Consider the following 23,358-nt stretch of genomic DNA (forward strand, 5'->3'; position numbering starts at 1 on the left):
GCTCAGCGTTTAGTAATGCAGCATGATGAAGCAGAGGATGAGTCTCTGCTCTGTCACAGGTGGATACGCTGAGACCGGCCCTACAGCTCTGATACTGTGGTTTCGACCGCGAGTGAAGTCACCGCCTCCCCTCCCAATCTTACAAATCCCTTGTCTTTCCTGGAAGCTCAATCTTAGCCAGTCAGTCCTGCTTACAGAAGCTCTCTGACAAGACCCACAAGGCAATCATATTCAAAGAAAAACAGAAACCGGCTCCACACCTCCCCTAACCGTCCTCAGAGTTCTCTTCTCTCTTTCGCTTCTGCTCAGCCAGTTTTTCAGGCTCTGTGGTCTCTGGCTCTGGCACAACCCAGTGTTTGAGAAACCTTCGCTCTGCACACTGCTGACTCTGTGTGCACGGGGTTCTGTTTATGCAAGCGTGTACGTTCACATCTCCCTCCACACAGTCCTCTTGAGTTCCTCCTTTGACAAACTTGTAAAGAAGGCTTATTCACACGACTGAGAGTAGGTCAACTCCCACCTCGTGGTGTGCAGGCATGGGCAAGCCTGCGCGTCTGCCAAATCGTCTTCATTTTCAGGGCATGGCCTTTTCCCCAGGGTTAAGGATTGCTTTTTGCTTGAACATGCATTTAAGACAGCTGAAGATTTTGTGTTCTCAAGATTTTATTACTGTTTTGACGTATTTGTTGCTTACGGGATAAAATACTGATGCCAAATCTGGTGTAAGTTTAGCTACAAATGAGTCAATACCTGCTGGCTGACATCATGGCAGTATTTATAGCTCTGAATTCGACTTCTGCCTAGCTTTGGCGAGTATCCCCATGATGAATGTTAAGGATCTGGAGGGATTGCGTAGCTCCTGAGGTGGTTTTGTGCCAGTTGGTATTAAGAAATCTCATCCCCCTCAGACGACGGAGTGTTTATAAAATCATGTTGGCTCAGTGAGTGTGTGTTTGTGTGTGTGACAGGAGCAGCAAGACATGCTGTAGTTGGTCCATGTGAGGATCTTGCACCTTTTGATGCTTTTCAGAGACTACAGGAGGAGAGGAGCTCCAGCCCAGTTGTCCTGTGGGTTAGAGCAACACTGTGCAACGCCCCACTGTGGTCTCACACGTGGCAGTGAGCAGACCACTGGGGAGGGCTTAGTATTAACTCAGGCTGATTCCACATGGAGACACCAATTCTTAAAGTATATTCACTTATATCGACCAGTAAAACAAATGCAAATTGGTTGGAGGATGCAAAATAGATGTCTTTAGCATTTGCCTACCTGAATATTCCTAAACCTCTAGACTCCTTTTAATATTGGGCTTTGTTATGCCTTAGTGCTCCCTTGTTAAAAAGCAGTTTATACCTGGTGCATGACTATGAGTTTCAGGATTTCAATCAAAAAGTAATTTCCCCCTCTCTGACTGTTTCATTTGAAGAAACTTTAGTGGCTTTAAGAAGTAAAACAAGACACTATTATTCCAAAAAAAGTTGGTTAATAAACACAATGTAGTCTAGCAGATCTGTGGAAAACATGTTTGTCAAGAAGGAGAATTGATACTTTTATGGTGCTTGAGGACAATAAATGTGTGTTTGATACAACAGCATCCTGATAATCAGTTTTTTTTTTAAAGATTGGAAGGCCTTGAAAGATTTTGGATTTTCAAAAGAAACGGTGCATTTTTCATCAAGTCCTAAAAAAACTTTGTGTATTTCAGTGTTTCCCCTAGGTTTACTGCTTTGGGGGGGATTTTTTGTTTATTTAATAAAAGAGCTTTTCAATGTGAAAAAAAGATTATTTGCAATATGGTGCTATATATATATATATATATAAAGATTATTATATATATATATATATATATATATATATATATATATATATATATATATATAGCACCATATTGCAAATAATCTTTTTTATATATATATATATTTTAAAAAAAGTTTAGAAAAAAAAAAAAACCTTCAATTTCAGGGGGGGCGCAGTGCTCCTTTGGCGGGGCGCAGCACCCCTCCAAGACAATGGTAAGGGAAACACTGTGTTTTCAAGATTTCCCTGCGACTTCCTGACCTTCCTTTTTAAAAAGACCATTCCTGAGGGTTCTTGACGTAACCCAGGGCTCGACAGTAACGGTTGCCATTTGCAACCATTCAGAAAGGCCACTTCTTGGCGATGGCAACCAGTTTTTAACATATAAAGAAATAAGGACAGCAAAACGTGTCCCCCAAAATAGATAAATGTTATATATTTGCTGTATTAAGAGTGATATTTAATTATTGTTGTGACCAATCGGAACCTAATACTTAAGTTGCACGTGCATTGGTGTGATTACGGAGCCAGAAAGCGATGCACGTTTACTCGGGTGCGCGGTGCGCCGTGTGTTTGTTTTACAAAAAATGGCGAAGCAAAGTAAGTTGTTTGACTGTGGGGTAAAAAGTTTGTCAAACCCGTCAAATCTCAAACGAATGTTCTAAGTGATTCAACTGATAAAGCGCAAGATGAACCCGAACGAAAAGCAAAGAGGAAATGTGTAAAGTATTGGGAGGCGAATATATATATATATATATATATATATATATATACGGCGCTGATATATATGTACATTCTGCTCCGTTTGTGCATTCACTTTCGGTAAAAGTTCCTTCAAAATAAGAGTCCCGATCTTATTACTACCAAAATAAACGTGCTAAACGAAACTTTACCATAGGAAAATATTGGCATACAAATATAATCACTTCTATAAAAAGGTAACACATTTTCACAATGCTGAAGGGCCAGTGGATCTATGGTGGGGGTCAGCACAAAGGTCAAGAAACCCACATTTGAAAGGGAGACAATGGATGACCAAGAAACTAGTGACTTTCTCAATTCATTTGTGAGGGATCTGCTGCACTACTGGTGTTTTGTATACCAGCAATTGAGGGTGGACAATTTTACTACCACTTAAGTTTCAAATAGTGGTGTTAGTTACTTGTTGTAAAGCATGTGAACATTCTTTTGCGTCACATTTTCATTATTAATTTGATGTATAACTTATAGTATCTTAATTATTTAAAATATAAGGTGACTAAAAATGGCAACCGTATTTTCAGTTTTGGCAACCAAAAGCTGAAAAAAGTTAGCGTTGAGCCCTGTAACCCCTTGAATTTCAACACTTAACTGATTATTGTGTAATTGAAGCATCCCTATATTATCTGCCTTGTTACAGGCCTCAGTTATGTATTTATAGCTGTAATTGGCTTTGTTTTAGTCGGCCCGCTAACTGTAGCTTATTTGTATAACCCAAGTAATAGGAGCGTGGTTAACAGATTCTCACAGCCTAGCATTATCCCTGCACACAACAATAGCTCTGGGACTGCTAGGTCTATTTTTAGCCTGCTCCTACTCACAATTTGATGTTTCAATACACACAAATCAAAGCCCTTCAAACAGATGCTGCCCACACGCAGGAGGCCCATTTGAAACTTGAAAAATCTATCAAGGCTGCTCACATTTCTCACTTCACTTCCTTCAGTGCTTTCAGAAGGGGAGTCTCTGCTTTGCTGATCTAATACTTGCTTTAGTCATACACTAATAGCACAGAGATATCCAACTTTTCCCTCTCCTCGCTCCTTAAGCAGCTGCCTGTGCCTTTTTTTACTAGACATATTCTGCTTCTGTAGCTCTCTCTGGCTTTTTCTTCTGTGCTCCGCTGTGCTGTGATTCTCTGATAGGCAACAAGCGCCCCTGCGGCAGTGTTTCAGGGCAAGCACCTCATCCTCCTCATTTTTAGCGACTCTGTCAAGGGACGAATTATGCTGGATGAGGTTATTATTGAAAGTTTGCAGCGAGTGTTTCTTTGCGACAACGTGCCCGAGGCTGCATTAAGACGTCCCAGCTGTGCATGTCTGCCTGGCTTTATGATTGAGTCGCTTCAGAAGTGGTGAGAGGTGTCACAGGCGGCCTGAAACAGCATGATAAGCTGCTCTCTAGACCAGGACACGCACTCGGGCCACAGGTGATGCTACACACAACCACACGCGCGTGTGTGTGTGTGTGTGTGTGTGTGTGTGTGTGTGTGTGTGTGTGTGTGTGTGTGTGTGTGTGTGTGTGTGTGTGTGTGTGTGTGTGTGTGTGTGTGTGTGTGTGTGTGTGTGTGTGTGTGTGTGTGTGTGTGTGTGTGTGTGTGTGTGTGTGTGTGTGTGTGTGTGTGTGTGTGTGTGTGTGTGTGTGTGTGTGTGTGTGTGTGTGTGTGTGTGTGTGTGTGTGTGTGTGTGTGTGTGTGTGTGTGTGGTACAGCTGCTGCCTGCCGGCCCTTTGAGAAATTCATGTCTAAGCTCCAGAGATTAATGATGTCACCTGGAGAGATGAGGAAGAGATTTACACCTTTGCAGCAGAATAATTCATTTACACTTAGTCAAATAGGTTTTGTTGTGACGTTGTAATCGCCATAGTGATGCCACGTTTTTCCAATAAAATAAAAATGCACATGTTCTCCATTTACAGAACTAAATCCTAACCAGATCAGCCATTTAGTGTAGAAAAGACGTGTGTCCTTCATTCATGTACCTTCAATAGCTCACTAGAAAACAAGCTAATAGTTAACTCCAGATTCTGTGTCATGTTACTGTGGGACAGTTTCTTCCATCCATGTTGTTTGTTCAAAACTAATTTTCCTAATTTCTTTTTGGTGTCATGATTATTCCTTTGTTTTGTTAGAATGTAAGCTCATTTTACAAATGTTCTCCATGCAGTTTACAGAAATTCTGCGAGTACAAGACACATTTTAGATTGAAAAAATGTCGGACGTGTCAAATTATATTATTTTGAGTTTTGGATAAAAACTGATAGCCCTAACTCATCTGGGAAGGAAGAGAAATCTGACAGGGAAACAAATAATCAACCAGACAATCACACAGGTTGTAAACATCCAACAGTTTACAGGTAACAGTATTTTTACTACTTTCAAAAAGATGAAAACTGAAAGGCAGCACACCTGTATTCTCACTAATGATCCTTTATTTGAAGCAGAGTGTATTTTTTCTTTTAATCCATATATTTAATTTAATAACTGGCTTCTTTTTAGCCATGTCATTGCATTCACAAATCTCAGCAATAACTTGGCTTTTCATAGTTACTCTTTAGGAAAGATGGCAAAATTGATGGTAAAACGACCCAACTGGAATTATCCCTAAATAACTAAACAACCCCAACAACACACAGCATGGTCACAGCCTTTCATACAGTTAATTTACAGAAACCCCCTCCTGTACACCTGGCGCTTTGTTGTGTCCAGAGAGGTGGAGGCCGGTCGGCCGCAGCCTAAACACAGGAGTAAACACCGGCCTCCTGTCAGCTTCAAACGCTCCGAGGATCACTGAAGGAGGGAGGAGAGGAGGGAGGAGAGGCAGGCGCAGTCTTTTGAAGCTCTGCACCTCTCCGCCTCTCCGCCTCCTTCTATACCACCTATTTTCCATCTTTTCCAGATGTCTTTGTCTCTTCTGCCTCTCTAAAAAAGCCCCCTCAGCTCTCCTCCTCCTCCTCCTCCTCCTGTCACTTACAGGGAGCTGCAGATTTGATTTTGGATGTGGGTAATCATTGACTGCCCCCATATGTATTTGTGTGTTTTTTTTTTTTTAAATGACAGCAGCCAATGATGGCATATGGCATGTGTGAGGGACATGGAGACTATCTATAGTGTCTGACAGTGTGTCTGATTGACTGACAGCGACGTTCACAGCTTCACGTCAGCTGTCCTGCTGAGTGGGAGCGCTTTTCACTGATTTCCACTTTTCTGAATAATAATGAAGTTTTACATTATTTAATTCTCACCCTAGGATGTTGAGAGAGAGCAAGTCGGGGAAATTCTGCTTCAACAGTCTAAACCTTCTAAACAAAGCAGCCAAGTATTGCAATATGTTTGCATGGCAATATCAACAGACAGACAATAAGTATAGATATCTATTTTACACACTTTTAAACTAACTTTTTGGTAACATTTGAGTTCTTTCTGATGAGGTTCGCAGGACTGTTGGGTAGTTGTCATGGAGACATCAGAAAAATGATCTGATATGTATCCTAGATATAACAGATGTTAATAAACTCAATAACTTTCAGTTGAAAAAAGGTTATAAATCTCAGAAGATTTTAATGTTCAGCCTATTGTCGTTGTTTTAAATTGCAATAGTATTGTAATGTGACTTAGTGTGATATTATTATATTCTGGAGCCATTGGTGATCACCTCCCCTTTTCACAATGGACGCTTCTATTGGCTAGCGCTCAGACACATTCAACATGATAGGCTAAGAGCCGGGACATTTATTAGCGGTTGACCAATCACAACAGAGCCAGCCAGCTAACCAATCAGAGCAGACTGGGCTCTGGTTTCAGACGGAGGGTGCTGCAGTATGAGGAAAATAAAGAGCTTTTTGAACATTTAAAACATGGACACATGTCCCAGTAGAGACACTAAATACAGATGTGAACCTGAAAATGAGCTTAGCATGTCCTCTTTAAGTCAAACAATGATAGGATGAAGAATTATAAACCCACTTTATTCCTGCAGCACCACACAGCAGACAGACAGTGTTAGCAGCTATCTGGTGAACACAGTTGAGCCTGGAGCTAAGTTAGAGAGATATTTCCCTCAGGAGTTGGGGCTCATAACTTTAATGAGAGTGAATATTGGACTTGCAGAAACAGTATCACAAGTGAATGACAATGTTGCTCCGTGTCTGCTGGATGGTAATAGTCACGTTTGTGCTATTGCATTCATCATATCAACTTTAGGTGGTCATTGTAAAACGCATTCTGTGGCCACATTTTAAGTTAGTTAGAATTAGCTGCTTTTTAATTTATTCCGCTTTTCTTAATCCGACACATTACCCCAAACAGCTAAACTGAATCTTTGAGCGGTTAACAGTTACAAGGACACACTAGAAAATACATTTATAATTAACTTTCCTATTCCTATTTTTTTGGCAATTATTATTTCACGAGTGCACAGAATGATTGGGTGTGTGATCTGTAAGGGTTTAAAATGACATTTTTCAAAATGTTATCTCGACTTCACACTGTTTTTCAGACATATTTAAATATTCTGTTTGTTTCGCTGCTCTGACCTCTCGCAATGGGAATGAGTCCATGACATTTTCAAGAAAAACGTCATATGATTTGAAATAATAATCTAATATGAATATCTTCAAAACACTAATGTATTTGCAGCCCCTCTTAAACAGGTCATCCCGTTTATTTTCCTACTGGGCCTCTCCATATATAATGACAGTGGTTATGGTGCGAAGAAAGACGTATGAGGCAGGTAATGATCAGCCACACTTTCATGTGAATGCTCCCTCCACTTCTCCTGATTTATATTATGACTCATCTTTCTTTGTGGCTCTGAACACCAGGTGTGAATGGACACTAAAGGAAAGGAAATGTGTTTTAGGTTTCCTGCCTTTAGGTCACATACAGGGCGCCCAGACAGGAGCTGAATGTATTTTTCTAAAAAGAGAAATAAGTACAGCAGTGAACAACCTGCTCCAAAGCTTAAGAACTTTTGGCGAATACAGTTTTGAAAAGATTTGCAGAGCCAGGGCGCCCTCCTCTTTGAAGGAGAGGCAAATCTGAGGAGCTGTTATAATGCAGCGAGAAAACACTATGAATAAATAAAGAAGCAGAAGAGGCTCATGAGCGATGGACACCACTGAACAAATGGAACTGTGTTTTCATGTGATATCTATTTCAATCAGGAGGTAATTCATTTTTTGGTCGAAAGAACATTTATTTACAAGTGTATTATATGATAGAAATGTTAATGGTCTTTGACGATTAGACGCCAATCCATATAACGTATGTATCTTTGGGGGGAAGTGCAGCCGTGAGTAGGAACCCCCCCCCCCCCCCCCCCCAGAGGTCAAGAGACTGTTAGGGGTGCTGAAGATCTGGATTTGATGAGATTGTTCACGATTATCAAATAAAATAAAATCAAGTTTTATTTATATAGCACATTTTTGGTCGAGCCAAAGTGCTGTACATGCAATAAAAACACTTTACAATAAAAACACTTTACAACAGCAAAAATAAAGAAAAATCACACACAGGGAAATGTCAGGAGTCGTGCTCCGCTCTGACTAGAAAGCCAGAGAGAAGAAGTGAGTTTTAAGTGTAGATTTAAAAAAAAAAAACAGAGTCGAGGGCCATTATGATGACTGGAGGTAGATGGGGTGGAGGCGCCTGAAATCAAAGCTGACTGCAGGAGAGAGGAGAACAGATACAAAGTTGGACTGCAGCGCGATGATTGGCTGCTGGAGATGTGGTAAATGTAATTGGTTAAAAGTGGACGTATGATATGTCTTTTCTAAAACTGGAGAAAATTAAATATTTTTTAAGAGGCGAAACTTCTAGGTCTTACACTAAGTGGCAACCCTTCTTAACCTTCTTCAAATCTCTCATTTGTTTCACTGATTAATGGACTACCCCCCCCCCCCCCCCCCCTTTTCCCTCTTTATTATATATTTAGGTTTTGTCTTTGTACTGTTTTGTTATTGTATTGCTCGAATCCACTTAAAAAAAATGGTACTTGCGTACCATGCTGTGAATGGATCTGGCCCTTCCTACATCCAGGACATGGTTAAACCGTACACCCCAGCACGTGCACTCCGCTCTGCATCAGCCAAACGACTCGCTGCACCCGCACTGTGAGGGGGACCCAAGTCCCCATCAGCAAAAACACGTCAGTTTGCTATCCTGGCTCCAAAATGGTGGAATGAGCTCCCCATTGAAATCAGGACAGCAGAAAGCTTACACATCTTCCGGCGCAGACTGAAAACTCATCTCTTTCGACTCCACTTCGAGCGATAGAATTACTAACAAAGCACTTATATACTAATAAAGGACTGGCTTATCTAAAGCCAGTTGAGTAGCACTTGAAATGTTTGGCTCTATGAAACCTGATGTACTTATATGATTCCGTTTTCTTCAAGGTTGTATCTTCCTGGTCGAATGCACTTATTGTAAGTCGCTTTCGATAAAAGCGTCAGCTAAATGTAATGTGATTATTTATTTATTATTTATTTTAATTTTGTCCTGTTGGTCTGTACAACACTCTTACATTTGGGCTACATGTTCTGTTTTGGTTATAATTGTGGTTTAAATATTGTACGCCTTCAAGTGAAGATCAACTATGTATGGCTTGTCAATTGATGTAGACTAGTAGAGACTAAGCTGAACACTAGTAGAGGCTAAGCTGAACACTAGTAGAGACTAAGCTCAACACTAGTAGAGACTAAGCTGAACACTAGTAGAGGCTAAGCTGAACACTAGTAGAGGCTAAGCTGAACACTAGTAGAGGCTAAGCTGAACACTAGTAGAGACTAAGCTGAACACTAGTAGAGGCTAAGCTGAACACTAGTAGAGGCTAAGCTGAACACTAGTAGAGACTAAGCTCAACACTAGTAGAGACTAAGCTGAACAGTAGTAGAGGCTAAGCTGAACACTAGTAGAGGCTAAGCTGAACACTAGTAGAGGCTAAGCTGAACACTAGTAGAGACTAAGCTGAACACTAGTAGAGGCTAAGCTGAACACTAGTAGAGGCTAAGCTGAACACTAGTAGAGGCTAAACTGAACACTAGTAGAGACTAAGCTGAACACTAGTAGAGGCTAAGCTGAACACTAGTAGAGGCTAAGCTGAACACTAGTAGAGGCTAAGCTGAACACTAGTAGAGACTAAGCTGAACACTAGTAGAGACTAAGCTGAACACTAGTAGAGACTAAGCTGAACACTAGTAGAGGCTAAGCTGAACACTAGTAGAGGCTAAGCTGAACACTAGTAGAGGCTAAGCTGAACACTTTTAGAGGCTAAGCTGAACACTAGTAGAGACTAAGCTGAACACTAGTAGAGGCTAAGCTGAACAGTAGTAGAGGCTAAGCTGAACACTAGTAGAGGCTAAGCTGAACACTAGTAGAGACTAAGCTGAACACTAGTAGAGACTAAGCTGAACACTAGTAGAGGCTAAGCTGAACACTAGTAGAGACTAAGCTGAACACTAGTAGAGGCTAAGCTGAACACTAGTAGAGACTAAGCTGAACACTAGTAGAGGCTAAGCTGAACACTAGTAGAGGCTAAGCTGAACACTAGTAGAGACTAAGCTGAACACTAGTAGAGGCTAAGCTGAACACTAGTAGAGGCTAAGCTGAACACTAGTAGAGACTAAGCTGAACACTAGTAGAGACTAAGCTGAACACTAGTAGAGGCTAAGCTGAACACTAGTAACTTTGAACTGTTGAACATGTGTAACTGTGGTTCCTACTGAAGTGCATTTCTTTCACCATCTTACGTATCCTTGTCTTTGTCCTTGTGCAGGTGAGAGTGCGATGAGGAGAGGTTTCAGAGTGTGAGGCCATGGGCTGCACCTCGGCCAAGCAGGTGTCGGCCGTGCCCAACGATGAGGAGGGACGCGGCAAGGCCTACAGCAACGGCGACCTCTTCAGTGGTCAGTACACACAGATGTCAATAAAAGCTTCATCGCTCTATTTCACTCAGTTAATTGCTCGGCGCTGAACAATTGCCCCGTCTGCCCTCACAATGTATTCGCTTCATTATGGCTCATCGTCCTCTCGCAGACTGTTAAGTTCTCCATTTCAGACAATAACTGTCACCTCTGCAGTTTTTATTGGACTCGTCCATGTTGACAGTTCATGTTAGAGAGAGAAAGTGTGAGAGACTGCGGTGTGAGACGTGTACTCACTCAGGTGGTGTGTATCTTTTTAATATGTTTGTCTTTGGAAGTGAAAAGGAATGGAAAGGGATGAGAGGAGAGAGAGTGAAGTATTCCTTTTTAGAGTTTCCATTCGTAATGATTAAACGAAGTCACAAACCAAGACTATGAGGAGCCTCTGGATTATTCACTGGATTAGATGGACAGGCAGTTAATCAATAATCATTTTAATAATTGATTTGCTGTTAACATTTCTGAAAGCAAAAATGCCAAACAGTCTCTGCTTCCTCCTTCATTGCTGCAGGGCTTTCAGAATCAGAATACCTTTGAGTCCCACAGAGGACAGCAAAGGTATCGAGGCACAAATAACATAATATTAAATAAGAGACATGCACAACATCTTAAAGATAGAAATACCACGAGTCACAATTTACAGAAGTACACATCCAGTTGGATCCTTATCAGTAGAAGTGTTTAAAAAGATATATAAGTGTAGCATGTAGGAAATAGTGTGATAGCAGCCAGATAACTTTAGTCAAAGTGAAAGTATATACTGCATAAAGTTAGTTATTATTATGTGCTTCTCTCAGTTTTACATAATTTCAATCTGAATATTTATTCAAATAATCTTTTACTCTTACGAAATGTTCTAATTTCTGGGAAATTGCAATGGTTATTTCAAGTTGTAAATCCGATTCTCAAACTATTGTAGGCCTGCAACTAACCATTATTTAAGATTTAGAGATTAATTAATTGAGTTTTGTTTTAAAATGGCAGAAACAGAAATGTGGGCAATTTTTGCAAGAAAAAATGTGTATTTTTCTATTCCTGATAAATGACTGATTCATCAATTAACTAAAACAGTTGGCCATTATTTCTCCTGTAGTCGTTGCAGATCTATAAGGGTAGGGAGGATGGGACGACCCCTGTGTCAAAGTGCCAGTGAGCTAGAAACCAAATCCCCCCCCCATTGCTCCCTGTGTGGCTCAAAAACTAAAATGAGCTTTGGACAAGAGCGCCTGCCAGACATTTAAAGAATCGATGAATTGAAACAATAATCGTCAGAGTGATCTGTAACGAATGTAATTGTCAGCTCTTTCTAATAACTCGCAGGCTGTTGTGCAATCAGGGAGAGAATTGAAAGTGAAAGCCAGAGAGGGGAGAGATGATGGGTGGAGTGGGGATTAACAGCGATTAAGAATTAGGAGCAACACTGGGCGGATGGACGTGGCAGATGATGATCCACAGGAGGTCTCTTTCCCTCCTCCTCTCTCTCTCTCCCCCCTCTGACCCCTCTCCCTGCCTCTCCTCCTGCTTCTCAACCTCTCCCTGCGACCTCTCATTGACTCACTTTGCTCTTGTCCCTTCTATTCAATTGTATTCAAATTTAAATAGCTTTATTGGCATGACCATAATGACACACAGGATGGATGGATAGATAGATAGATAGATGGATGGATAGATAGATAGAGCTTTGTACAATCATGACATCTATACATAACATTTTGAACAAAAATGAAAAAAACCTGTTTTCTGATCAGATAAAAAAAATTGGATCGTGAACAAGAAATTATTTGAATAATACAATTTATATAAACCATTAATAAGTAATACAAATAAAAAGACGTGAGATGAGAGAACTGATGTCTCTCTGACACGTTTCCCCTCACCCTCCTCCCCCTTTCTCTGCTCAAATGTCTTTTAAGGAGAAACAAAATAAGGAAGCAGCTGAGACGGAGAGAAGGGAGGAGGGGGGCGTTTTTTCCTTGAGAGAGGAAGGCAGACTGACGTCACGCTGCTGCTCTTCTCTTTTTTTTCTCCTTCTCTCTTCAACTTCTCTGCCTCGGTCAGATCGCCTCTTCCTCCCCCCGACACAAGGCCTCGTTTCTTCCCTTCCTCTTTCTCTCTAGTCTCTCTATTTTGGGTCTCTGCACACTCCTCCCTCTCTTCCTGCCTTCACCCCCCCAGTGTTTCTTCTCCTCGGCTCTCTCCCTCTCTTCCTCCGGCACGACATTAGGTCAGAATCTTTTGTCCTTTAACCTCTCCTCCTCTTTCTTGCCTCCTCTTCCTCCAATCCTATTCCCAATTGTAGTTGTCAGTTAGTTGAAGGGGAATCCAGTCTATTATTTGTGAGTGTGTGTGTGGAGGTGGAAGTGACCTGAATACTGTGGATTAAAGCTAAAACCCCCGAATAACACCCCTTCATGACGCCCGCATTTTGTTCATCTGATCTCAATCCCCTCTTATCTTTGTTTCCTCTTCACTTCCATCCTTTTATCTTTTTATCTCTGCACTATTTCAGTCGTGGACACATGCTGTAATGGACAAATGTTTGTTCCGTCATGGCCTACGCGCGTGTAATGGTGTAGCTTGACATAATCCACTTGAAGTCAGTTTACTTGACAAAAGAAGAAATCCACTTTTTAATCCATATTTTTCAACGAAGGTACCATCCACCGAGTTTCTAAATGACATGAATCTATAGTCTGGACTAGGGATGCATACCGGTATCCGGTATTACCGAAATACCGGTTACTGGTGGCTACGGTATACCGTACCGAAATCAGATCCGGTTTCGATACTTTAAAAAAAAAAAAAGTTTTACATTTTAAAAGTGAGTTCGTGGCCCGTGATTTCAGGTGTTATAAATTAGATTGCATAATCGTTTTTCTTCATATTTTATGTATTTTTCATTTTTTGTTCAATACTAGAAAGGCAAGTCCCACAAACGAACTGTGATGGGATTTGTTTTCTCTCACCAGTGAAGGCAAATGTTGATTTTAAAGATGAGATTTGTTTGTTTGTGCAATGCCGAGATCTCATTACCATTATTCTATTATGTATTTGTTCTCTAGTCGAATCTCAAGTTTAACATTAATTATAACGGTGCTATGACAGTCTGTTTGCATTGACAAGATGTGCTATTCACGAGGCACACCTGATGGCGGGTGTTATAAAAGATATTCCATAATCGGTTTTCTTCATATTTTTTATGTATTTTTCATTGTTTGTTCAGTAAAAGGTCCAAGAAGTCCCACAATTGAATTTAATATTCATTTGACATGTTAACTATATCGTAAAGCGCTTCATGGGAGTAATTGTGGGATGATACATTTTCAAAGTATCACGATATGTATCGGTTGAGTATCGGTATCGTTCAGTGGTATCGGTATCGTAAAAAAGTCAACGATATGCATCCCTAGTCTGGACGCTACATGGTAAAGAAACTCCACAGTTTCTCCAGCAGCTTCAGTGTTCTCATTTTTTCCCACTAAACTCGCTCGGCCTCAGTTGACCTGCCTCCGTACATCCGGTGTACTTCTCATGATTGAGGTGGAAAAGATTGGTCCGTTCTGGTCAGTCAGTCCGCCTTCAGGCTCCTTCACACATACCTCCCCCCCTCCCCCCCCCTCCCCCCCCTGCCCCTCCCCCCCTGCAGGCTGAGTGTGTGTGTCAGCGTGTATTTGTATTTGTGTTAGTCATACATGTCAATCAGTGTATTTCGTAAGACACTGAGCCCTCGTCTTACTCACGCTGATCCGCCGTGTGTGTGTGTGTGTGTGTGTGTGTGTGTGTGTGTGTGTGTGTGTGTGTGTGTGTGTGTGTGTGTGTGTGTGTGTGTGTGTGTGTGTGTGTGTGTGTGTGTGTGTGTGTGTGTGTGTGTGTGTGTGTGTGTGTGTGTGTGTGTGTGTGTGTGTGTGTGTGTGTGTGTGTGTGTGTGTGTGTGTGTGTGTGTGTGTGTGTGTTTCTGTCCGACTCAAGCCACTGACCCCCCCCCCCACTCCTCTCTCGCACAATAACCGGAAAAGGCTGAGCTCCATTACACCAACACTGAAGGCCGACGAGGGAAAATAGCAACACTTTCCACAACATCATGTTATTGATGTCAGCAATAATCACAGTCGGAACAGAGATGAGAGTGGAGATATCGTATGTGGGACAGTATGTGTGTGTGTGGGATTGCCAAAGTACCCCCCAAACATGTTTACACAACATGGTGGCATGCAGATTTCCCTGTTTCCTTTAAGAGTTTGTGTTGTTTTGAGACGGAGAGCAGCTCACTCTCTCCTGTGTGAGCATGTGCTGCTTCTGACACTCTGAAATGTGTGTGTCAGATGCAGAGAAGATAGTATGAAGAGAAAGCAGGTGTGTACTTTGGACTGGTGATTTTCCACTGGTTTCTGCCAAGACACCCTTTTTGAAAGGATCAATCCGCTCTCGGGAATAAGTGGTATCTCTCAAAGCTAATTGTTTTAGAAGTGCCTCAAAGCTTTGATGGCACTTCAAACATACTGAACTTTCTTTATCAGATCACTAAATGAGCACCCTGTCAATATCTTCACAGTGGAAATCAAAAGAGCGGAACATACTTCTTCTCCGTCTTTTCTTTCTTATTATTCTTAATCTTTATACTTCTTGGTCTTCTTGTTATTATTATTATTATTATTATTATTATTATTCTAATGAACTACAGTTTCTTTGTACAGTGTTTGGAGAGCAGTACGCTGAGTTGAATGCTAGGCTGGTGTGAGTTTATTTTTAGTTTTTTACAAGAACTGAAGAATAGAATTGGGAGGGATGAAACCCTCTTTAATGGTCACACATGCAGAGCACACAGCACACACAGTGAAGTGTGTTCTCTGCTTGTAACCCATCTTAGTACCAGGAGTCTAGTACTAGGAGCAGTGGGCAGCTATTGTACAGCGCCCGGGAGCAATGGGAGTGGGGGGCTGGTGTATGTTATCGTCAAATTGGCATATCAAGTAAATATATGTGCTGGCTGTTTTTCCACATAATCATAATGGCTGTTTGTAAGATCTATTCAGAGTACATACTGTATATTTGTTGTGATTATTTGCGATCTGCATGCCCTGAACACCTGAGACCTTCTGCTGATGAATGTATGCTGATGTCCATACATTCAATCAAAAGCCAATCTACACCAACATGCCCTACCCCCTATCCATCTTTCTTCAGACACTGATTTTGAGTTATTCCATATGTGGCAACACATTGAAGCTGCCTCAGATTGTCCTCGGCTTCACGTATCAGAGAAACAATCTTCCGTCAGTAATTCCCTGATATCAGCAACCTTATGGTTATGAGAAACTGCTGATGGCCAAAAGACCCCAACGTTTGTTCACACAATATATGTACGTAATTCATTATTCTTTAAATATTGTTCTTCTAGTAGGACCCAGATACTCATTCAATGTGATTATTTAAAGGGGGCCTATTATGCAAATTGTTCAGGTTCATATTTATATTTAGTGTCTCTACTGTGACATGTTTCCATGCTTTAATGCTCAAAAAAATCTTTATTTTTCTCATACTACCTGTGCTGCTGCACCTCTTTTCACCCCCTGTCTGAAACCAGAGCCCAGTCTGCTCTGATTGGTTTGCTGGTCGGCTCTGTTGTGATTGGTCAACCATTTTAGAGAAGTCCCCGCCCTTAGCTTATCACGTACAATGTGATGGAGTGCCAGCCAATAGAAGCGCAAGTGTTACATATTTGTGATGTCACTATGTTACGTGTGTGGGAGAGAAACTCCCTCTGGAGAGAACTCTGTGATTGTAGCCTGTATACACCTATATTACACACTAAGGAAAGGGAAAACCCCCCAAAATCCTAATAGAGCCCCTTTTACTGTGTATGATGAGTTTTCAGTCTGTCGTTGTCTGAGGTCAATATCTTATTTTGGAACTTCCCTATGTCGCAGGTAATTTAATTTATCTATTTTCCTTTTTGCTTATTGTTGGCACTTCAGTATCAAATCAAAAATGACATTTTGAGATTTACTGTCTGCCTTTTCCTGCCTTTCATAATGTCATCCCTTACAGCAACAGCCATGACATTTATTTCTCTGGAGAATATTAGGCCTCAGTATTTCTTTTCTAAACTGATTGATGGGTATGATTTTTTTTGTGTGTGTGTGTGTGTTAGAGATGAGGAGTCGTGTTCAGGTGTAGAAGTCATGGCGAGGCCGGTGATGGCCTGGAGCCAGAGCGGCCGAGAGGCAGGACACACAGCAGGGAGGACAGAGTGACATAGCCCCAGGACAGAAACACCAAGATGGCTATTTAAATGAGTCACACCCAGACAAACGGCACACTTGCGTAAAAGGACAAACGAGCTGATTCAAAGACACAGGGTTATCTGAAATAGAAACACACTTGTGCGCACACACACACACACACACACATACATACACATACACATACACATACACATACACATACACATACACATACACATACACATACACACATACACATTCTCATGCACGATGTTTGTACCTTAAGGTCAGCGCACAGCCATTCTTTAATCAGAGAAGAGAAACATGTCCACATCACAAATCACAGCTTCTCAAAATAGTTCTTCCCTTTCATCTTCCCCTCTCCGACGTTTCCCCTCCCCTCTCTCCCAAAGCAAGCCCCATCATCAGCGTGACGAAACATCAGCATGACGATGACAACCACACACACTCACACACACACACTACTGGCACGCATTGCATGACCAGTTTTTGCTGCTATCTCAATTAAAGCAATGTCTGTGATGGGATGAGTCTTGATCAGTGGAAGCTGGGTCACTTTGATCTATCCACACACGTCACATTAAGCGAACTGACTGACTATCCTGTGATGGGAGGAAAAAAACATTCAGCCAGTTTTACCAGTCAGGCTGCAGCTCACACAAATTATGATGAGACATTTTACCTAAACATTTCATTTTTTGTATGTTGCCCACAGCAGCAGCTAGTTGTACCCATTCCTCTTCATCCGTATCCACCTCCAGAGGCCTTATGCTAATTTCCTGCTTCATATTTGTACTTTGTGTCTCTACTGTGACATGTTTACATGCTTTAATGTTCAAAAAGCTCTCATACTGCCTGTGCTGCAGCACCTCTTTTCACCCTCTGCCTGAAACCAGAGCCCAGTCTGCTCTGATTAATCAGCTGGCTTGCTCTGTTGTGATTGGTCAACCCTTAAAGATGTCCCGCCCCTTAGCCAATTATGTACAGTGTGTTGGAGAGGTAGCCAATATGAGTGCAAGTGCTACATATTAATGTTACTATGTTCCGGAAGTAAACAAAGGAGTCCAATGGAGGTTTTTCAGGCAGGGGGGGGGGGGGAAGTGTGTGGGAAAGAAACTCACCCATTTTAGCCTTTGCAGACCATTTACATGCAAAAAACCTATATAACACACTAAGGGAAGGGGAAAACCCCAAAAGCATAAAAGGGCTCTTTTAAAAGAAAGGAATATATTTGAAATGTAATGCATGTGGCTTGCTGCTTTTAATAGGCAGTACGGCAGAGGAAATGGCTCTTAATCTGTTTCCTTCTGCAGCACCATATGTGCTGCATGTTTACAAAGCAGATCTTAGTTTGGTGAGCCTGTGTAGTGTTATAATACCGTTCGTCTGCGTCGGCATGTTCAGACAGGAGCCGCTTTGCTCCGACTCGTTTACATTCCTGAGACAAACAGGACAGCAGAAAAGTAGACGCCGTTTATTTTTCCCTCATCTCTCCTTCGGCTTCCCTTAAATCTGCCAGCTTCCCTTCTCTTCTCCCTCTCTTTGAAAATTATTTCTCATCAGCGGCATTAATCTGACATACGCAGGCCGTATTTGGCCTACAGTGACGCATGTGTAAGATGTAGAAACACGCACACACTGGAGCGCGCACACACACACACACACACACACACACACACACACACACACACACACACACACACACACACACACACACACACACACACACACACACACACACACACACACACACACACACACACACACACACACACACACACACAGGTGATCGAGGTGTTTGCAACAGAGGCAGTGTGGAACCTCTAAGCTGAGTACAAAGTGGCACAGACAGAAACACAGAGAAACCGACAGACTGCTGATAGAGGGAGGGCAAAATACAGTATGCAACAGATACGGCCCAGAGGTGTGTGTGTGTGTGTGTGTGTGTGTGTGTGTGTGTGTGTGTGTGTGTGTGTGTGTGTGTGTGTGTGTGTGTGTGTGTGTGTGTGTGTGTGTGTGTGTGTGTGTGTGTGTGTGTGTGTGTGTGTGTGTGTGTGTGTGTGTGTGTGTGTGTGTGTGTGTGTGTGTGTGTGTGTGTGTGTGTGTGTGTGTTTTATCAGTAAGATACCCAGCAAAGCGAGCAGTGTGCTTGTTCTGCTCAAGGTGAGGCTGGGTTTGGTCTTCTTAGCTAATGGTGAGTTTTAGCCGTTATATAATGTTACATTACTGGAAAGGTTAATTCTGATAAGCCTTCATCCACTGTGCTAAAACAATAAGGCGGTGTCCACAATCACTCCCTATTTATACTGCGCTATAAACTGAGAGTAAACTATTATGTAGGGAACAGTGAGGTAACCAGGGTGTGGTTTTTACCACAGGGTTGTTTGATTTATTGGTCTTTTTAAAGGGCAAGATACTACAGTTAATGATTAATCAGCTGGTCATTTTATTGATCAATCAATCAATCCACAATTTGGTTTATAAAATATTAAACCTTGAAATTACATAAGATCATCCTAAAGACTGAGATGATGTCTTTATATCGCTCTATCTTGCTAAATGAACAGTTCAAACACACAACAATAAAATACAGTTTACATCACAGTTCACTTTCAGACAAAGAGAAGTGTCTCATGTGATTGTTTTTCAATACTGACGTGTTTTTGAGCTTGAGAGCAATTTAATGATCAGTATTTAACTGCGGCTCATAGAAATTGTGATGATAATTGTTCACCATTTTTCTGGCATTTTACACACTAAATAATTTCTGGCTTTATTGTTAAATGTGAACAGTAGATTTTGTATATCAGCAAGTTGCAACCCATTAATTTTAGCCTGCTGTCAAACCGCAAAATGCAAAGTTGGGGTCAGCAGAGGCTCACAATAATAGTACAATATCTAAAAATGAATGTGTTAATTATTGATGTAAACATATTGTGATACACATGTATTTTTACACGGGCTGGACAGACGACATGCATATTGCCCTTAACACATCACATTCAGGCCCTTATACCTCTAGCAGTGATTTAGGATGCACATTGCGGGTGTGTAGCGCTGCTTTGACGTTTTGAGGAAGTGTTAGAGTATCTAGCCATTGAGCTCCACTTAACTGTCTTAAAAGTCTAAGCTTTCCATGTAGTCTAGAAGCTGTTCCACTGATCTTTAATCCCTTCAAGCTTTCTCCTACTTATCTGCTCCATGTTTTTTCCCTTCTTCAATTCTCTTCTATATGCACACTCGCTCTTACTGTTGCTCATTTCTTTTTCTTTCCAGTTGCTGTAGCTTAAATGGAAAGGAGATGACTAGTGTTCTCCTACTTATCTCAGCTTTCGTGTCCACCCTCTGAAACACTGCATCAGGTTGTAGTTATTGGATTACCTTGGACTAATGATAACTTAAATCAATGGTCTTGGCATTGTTGACTTAACGCAGCGAGAGTACAGTGAAGTCGATATGACAAAGCTCAATCGTTTAAGCATCGTATTGATCAGGATGAATACGGTGAAGGTTTCGTCCCTGGGAACGCCTGATAAATACATGCTGTTGTTTGTTTCCCTTCCTGCCTCTCTCTGTCTCCCTCCTTTAATCATGCCTTTCTCTCTCTCTCTCTCCAAACCACTCTCTCCTCAGACGAATACAAGATGAAGGGCGTGGAGGAGGTGAAGTACATGAGAGGGGATGAAAACCGGGTGAACGCTCGCAACCAGGAGAACCTGGTGAGAGACACACACACAGAAACACCATTATTTCAACTGACAGCCTGTCACCCACACTCAGACCTTCTTCTCTGACAGTTCAAGCAAACAGGCTTGTGTTTGTGTCTAGAGGCATCTCTGGTCAGCCTGCACATATACACTTATTGTCTCTTGTACACGAGCCTCACACGCAGGTAGAGACAACATGCTGGCATGTGAGGAATGTTGGGGCTGATCACTCGGCTGGTTTGACTCCCTTCCTACAAAATTGTGGTCTAAAACATAACAATAATTACCTGCTTAACCTGGCTATCAATCCCCTATTGCACATTCAGCGTGCAATGTATAACACGTGGGCATGTTTACATCCTTTCAACACACTTAATGTCTGAAAAGTGTAATGGGTTTCAAGTAAGACGTCTTTTGCTTATTCAAGTAAATCAGTTCAGTCTCAGTGGCGTCCTGGCAAGTTGTAAAACAATAACTAATGCAACCATATATCCTGATATAAGATAAGAGACATCTTTATTGATCCCATAAAAGGATTATGGTTATTGCAGCAGCATAAAGACAACCTTGTATATACTGATAAATAAAGAAGGTAAAAGAGGAATACAATTAAATTAAATACAAAAGCGGTGTCAAGCTGCAGCTAATTCATATGAATGCAGCTCAGAAGCCAGCCTGACTTGATATGGACATTGACAAATCTGAAATGAAAGGTACTGCAGCACAGGAAAGGCAGAGATTATATGCAAATAAATCAGACAAATTAGGCTCGAATTACAGTGGGATGATTAGCTGTGATTAAAATGATCCAACAATGATTAAAGACGCGAGGGGACGTTCCTAGTATCACTGGATTGTTTTTCTTCTACAACAAACACACAGCAGGATTCATTTTATTGTAAATGAAACAAATGTTTGAAGTGCGTAAACTGTTTAAAATGGCTGCTTGTCTTGTTTTCGAATGAGAGGTATGTTATTTAGTTGAGTTATGTAAGCCCAAAAACCACAATTTTACACAGTCCCTGGTTAGAGCAGAATTTGTTTCCCATCACTTGTCATTACTGAAGCTGTAAGAGACACACACACACACACACACACACACACACACACACACACACACACACACACACACACACACACACACACACACACACACACACACACACACACACACACACACACACACACACACACACACACACACAGTTGTATAAGACCTGCGTACATTGCACCTGTACCTGGTATCTGATGGCAGTTCTATAGTAGCAGCTGAGCGAGGACATGATTTAATAACACAGGTTTGATTTGACATGTCCTCTCAGTGGTGTGGCTGTTAGCTGATATGAGTTGTTTGTTTTCTGCCTGTTTATCGGTTTATAATGAAAACTAATTGTGTGTGTGTGTGTGTGTGTATGTGTGTGTTCAGGAGAAAAGTAGTGTGCAGTACAGAGGCAAACCGCAGAAGGAGGTTTCTTCAGCAAACATCAAATCAAAGTAAGTCTCCAGCAGCAGTCTGCTTACTGAAATACAAGCCTTATGGATATTGTATCAAAATAATTCCATCTCAGTATTATGCAACGCTCCAAATAAGAATGATATGAGTCATTGCTTTGTAATCAGCTTTCATTTAACTGTAAATATATTACTGTTTAGATTTTTGTGTTTCTATTATGTGTATTGATTTCTTTTATTTTTTATTCCTGTTTATTTTCTTCTTGTTTATTTGTTGTGATGTACCTGTATTCTATGTAAAAAATAAGATTTGATATTCTAAGCAACGTACATCCTTGAATGAAATAAGCAGATAAATAAAAAGTGTTAAATAAAAAGTAGTCCGGGCAGCTCTGATAACATTAACGCGTGGTCACAAGTAGAGGTACAGTTTTTACAAAAAGGGAAACTCATGCTGTAGCCATCCAGTTTTTTTATTTAATTTTGTGTAACTTTATAAGGTTAACAGGAAATAAAGAAAATACACATAATACAAAAGGATAGTTATGCATGTTGTGTTAATATCATTTTGCCAGATCACTCTGATTGGTCCTCATAGGAGTCGCTACTTCCACAGAAAGTAGTTCCGGTGAAAACTGAAACATTTGTTTATAATCATAACACGTGGTGATTTGCCTGACCCTTTTAATAAACCCAGCATCCAATAACTTTAAGGATCTGTATGTTAATATTCTGATGTTTGAAGTAAGCGATATTAAGTGTCTGGTTTTCATAACGCTGCCTCTTGGACTGTGTGTGTGTGTGTGTGAGACTGTGTGTGTGTGTGACTGTGTGTGACTGGGTTAATGCTTTATAAAATAATCATTTAAATTCCTACGCAGCCTTTCTCACACTGCAGGGAGGCTTGTGTGTGTTTGTGTTGTGCGGGGGGCGTAATGGAAAATTCTCATGATGAATTTGTTGCCTCCCTTCTCCTCGTCTCCAATCTCTAACTTCCTCTCCCCCTCTTGCTTTTCCTTTTTTCCTCTCCCTCAGTATTCACACGTCAGAGAGCCAGCAGGAATTTTTCAGGATGCTGGATGAAAAGATTGAGAAGGTGAGGGACGTGTGACTGTGTGTGTGTGTGTGTGTGTGTGTGTGTGTGTGTGTGTGTGTGTATTTTTTTGTTGGCAGAAGCCGGGGGTTACAGGGGCTCAGGGCGTTTAAAGAAACAGCTGTGTCTTGACATTTAAAGAGACAGGCTCTACATCAACATCCATTATTCCTCATTGTCACACTGTTTCGCTCCACATTTGTGAGGGGGGGGGGGGGCATCGCTGCAGTGATGAGCACTTACTCTGCCACTTGAATCACTCCTGTTATCTCTGACTGTACATGAGGTAGCAGAGTGAAATTAAACTGAGTAATTCATCATTGTGTAATCAACTTGTATCTTAAGTTTTCCGTAGGTAGGTATATCAAATTCCAATAGCTG

The 23,358-nt window shown here is 41.3% G+C and overlaps 1 protein-coding gene across 2 annotated transcripts in view; it reads left to right on the plus strand.

Annotated features, from left to right (window-relative positions):
- The window catches only part of LOC307013506 (uncharacterized protein C1orf21 homolog), a 33,047-nt gene that overhangs the window by 7,759 nt on the left and 1,930 nt on the right, over positions 1 to 23,358 (plus strand). For both annotated transcript variants that reach the window (XM_079640906.1, XM_079640907.1), the window contains exons 2-5: positions 10,333 to 10,462; positions 20,359 to 20,444; positions 21,859 to 21,926; positions 22,920 to 22,980. In XM_079640906.1, the coding sequence (XP_079497032.1) occupies positions 10,372 to 10,462; positions 20,359 to 20,444; positions 21,859 to 21,926; positions 22,920 to 22,980 (306 nt within the window). In that variant the 5' untranslated portion in view covers positions 10,333 to 10,371. The remainder of the gene's footprint in view (positions 1 to 10,332; positions 10,463 to 20,358; positions 20,445 to 21,858; positions 21,927 to 22,919; positions 22,981 to 23,358) is intronic.

Source organism: Notothenia rossii (assembly GCF_949606895.1).
Source record: "Notothenia rossii genome assembly, chromosome: 1".
NCBI lineage: Eukaryota > Metazoa > Chordata > Actinopteri > Perciformes > Nototheniidae > Notothenia > Notothenia rossii.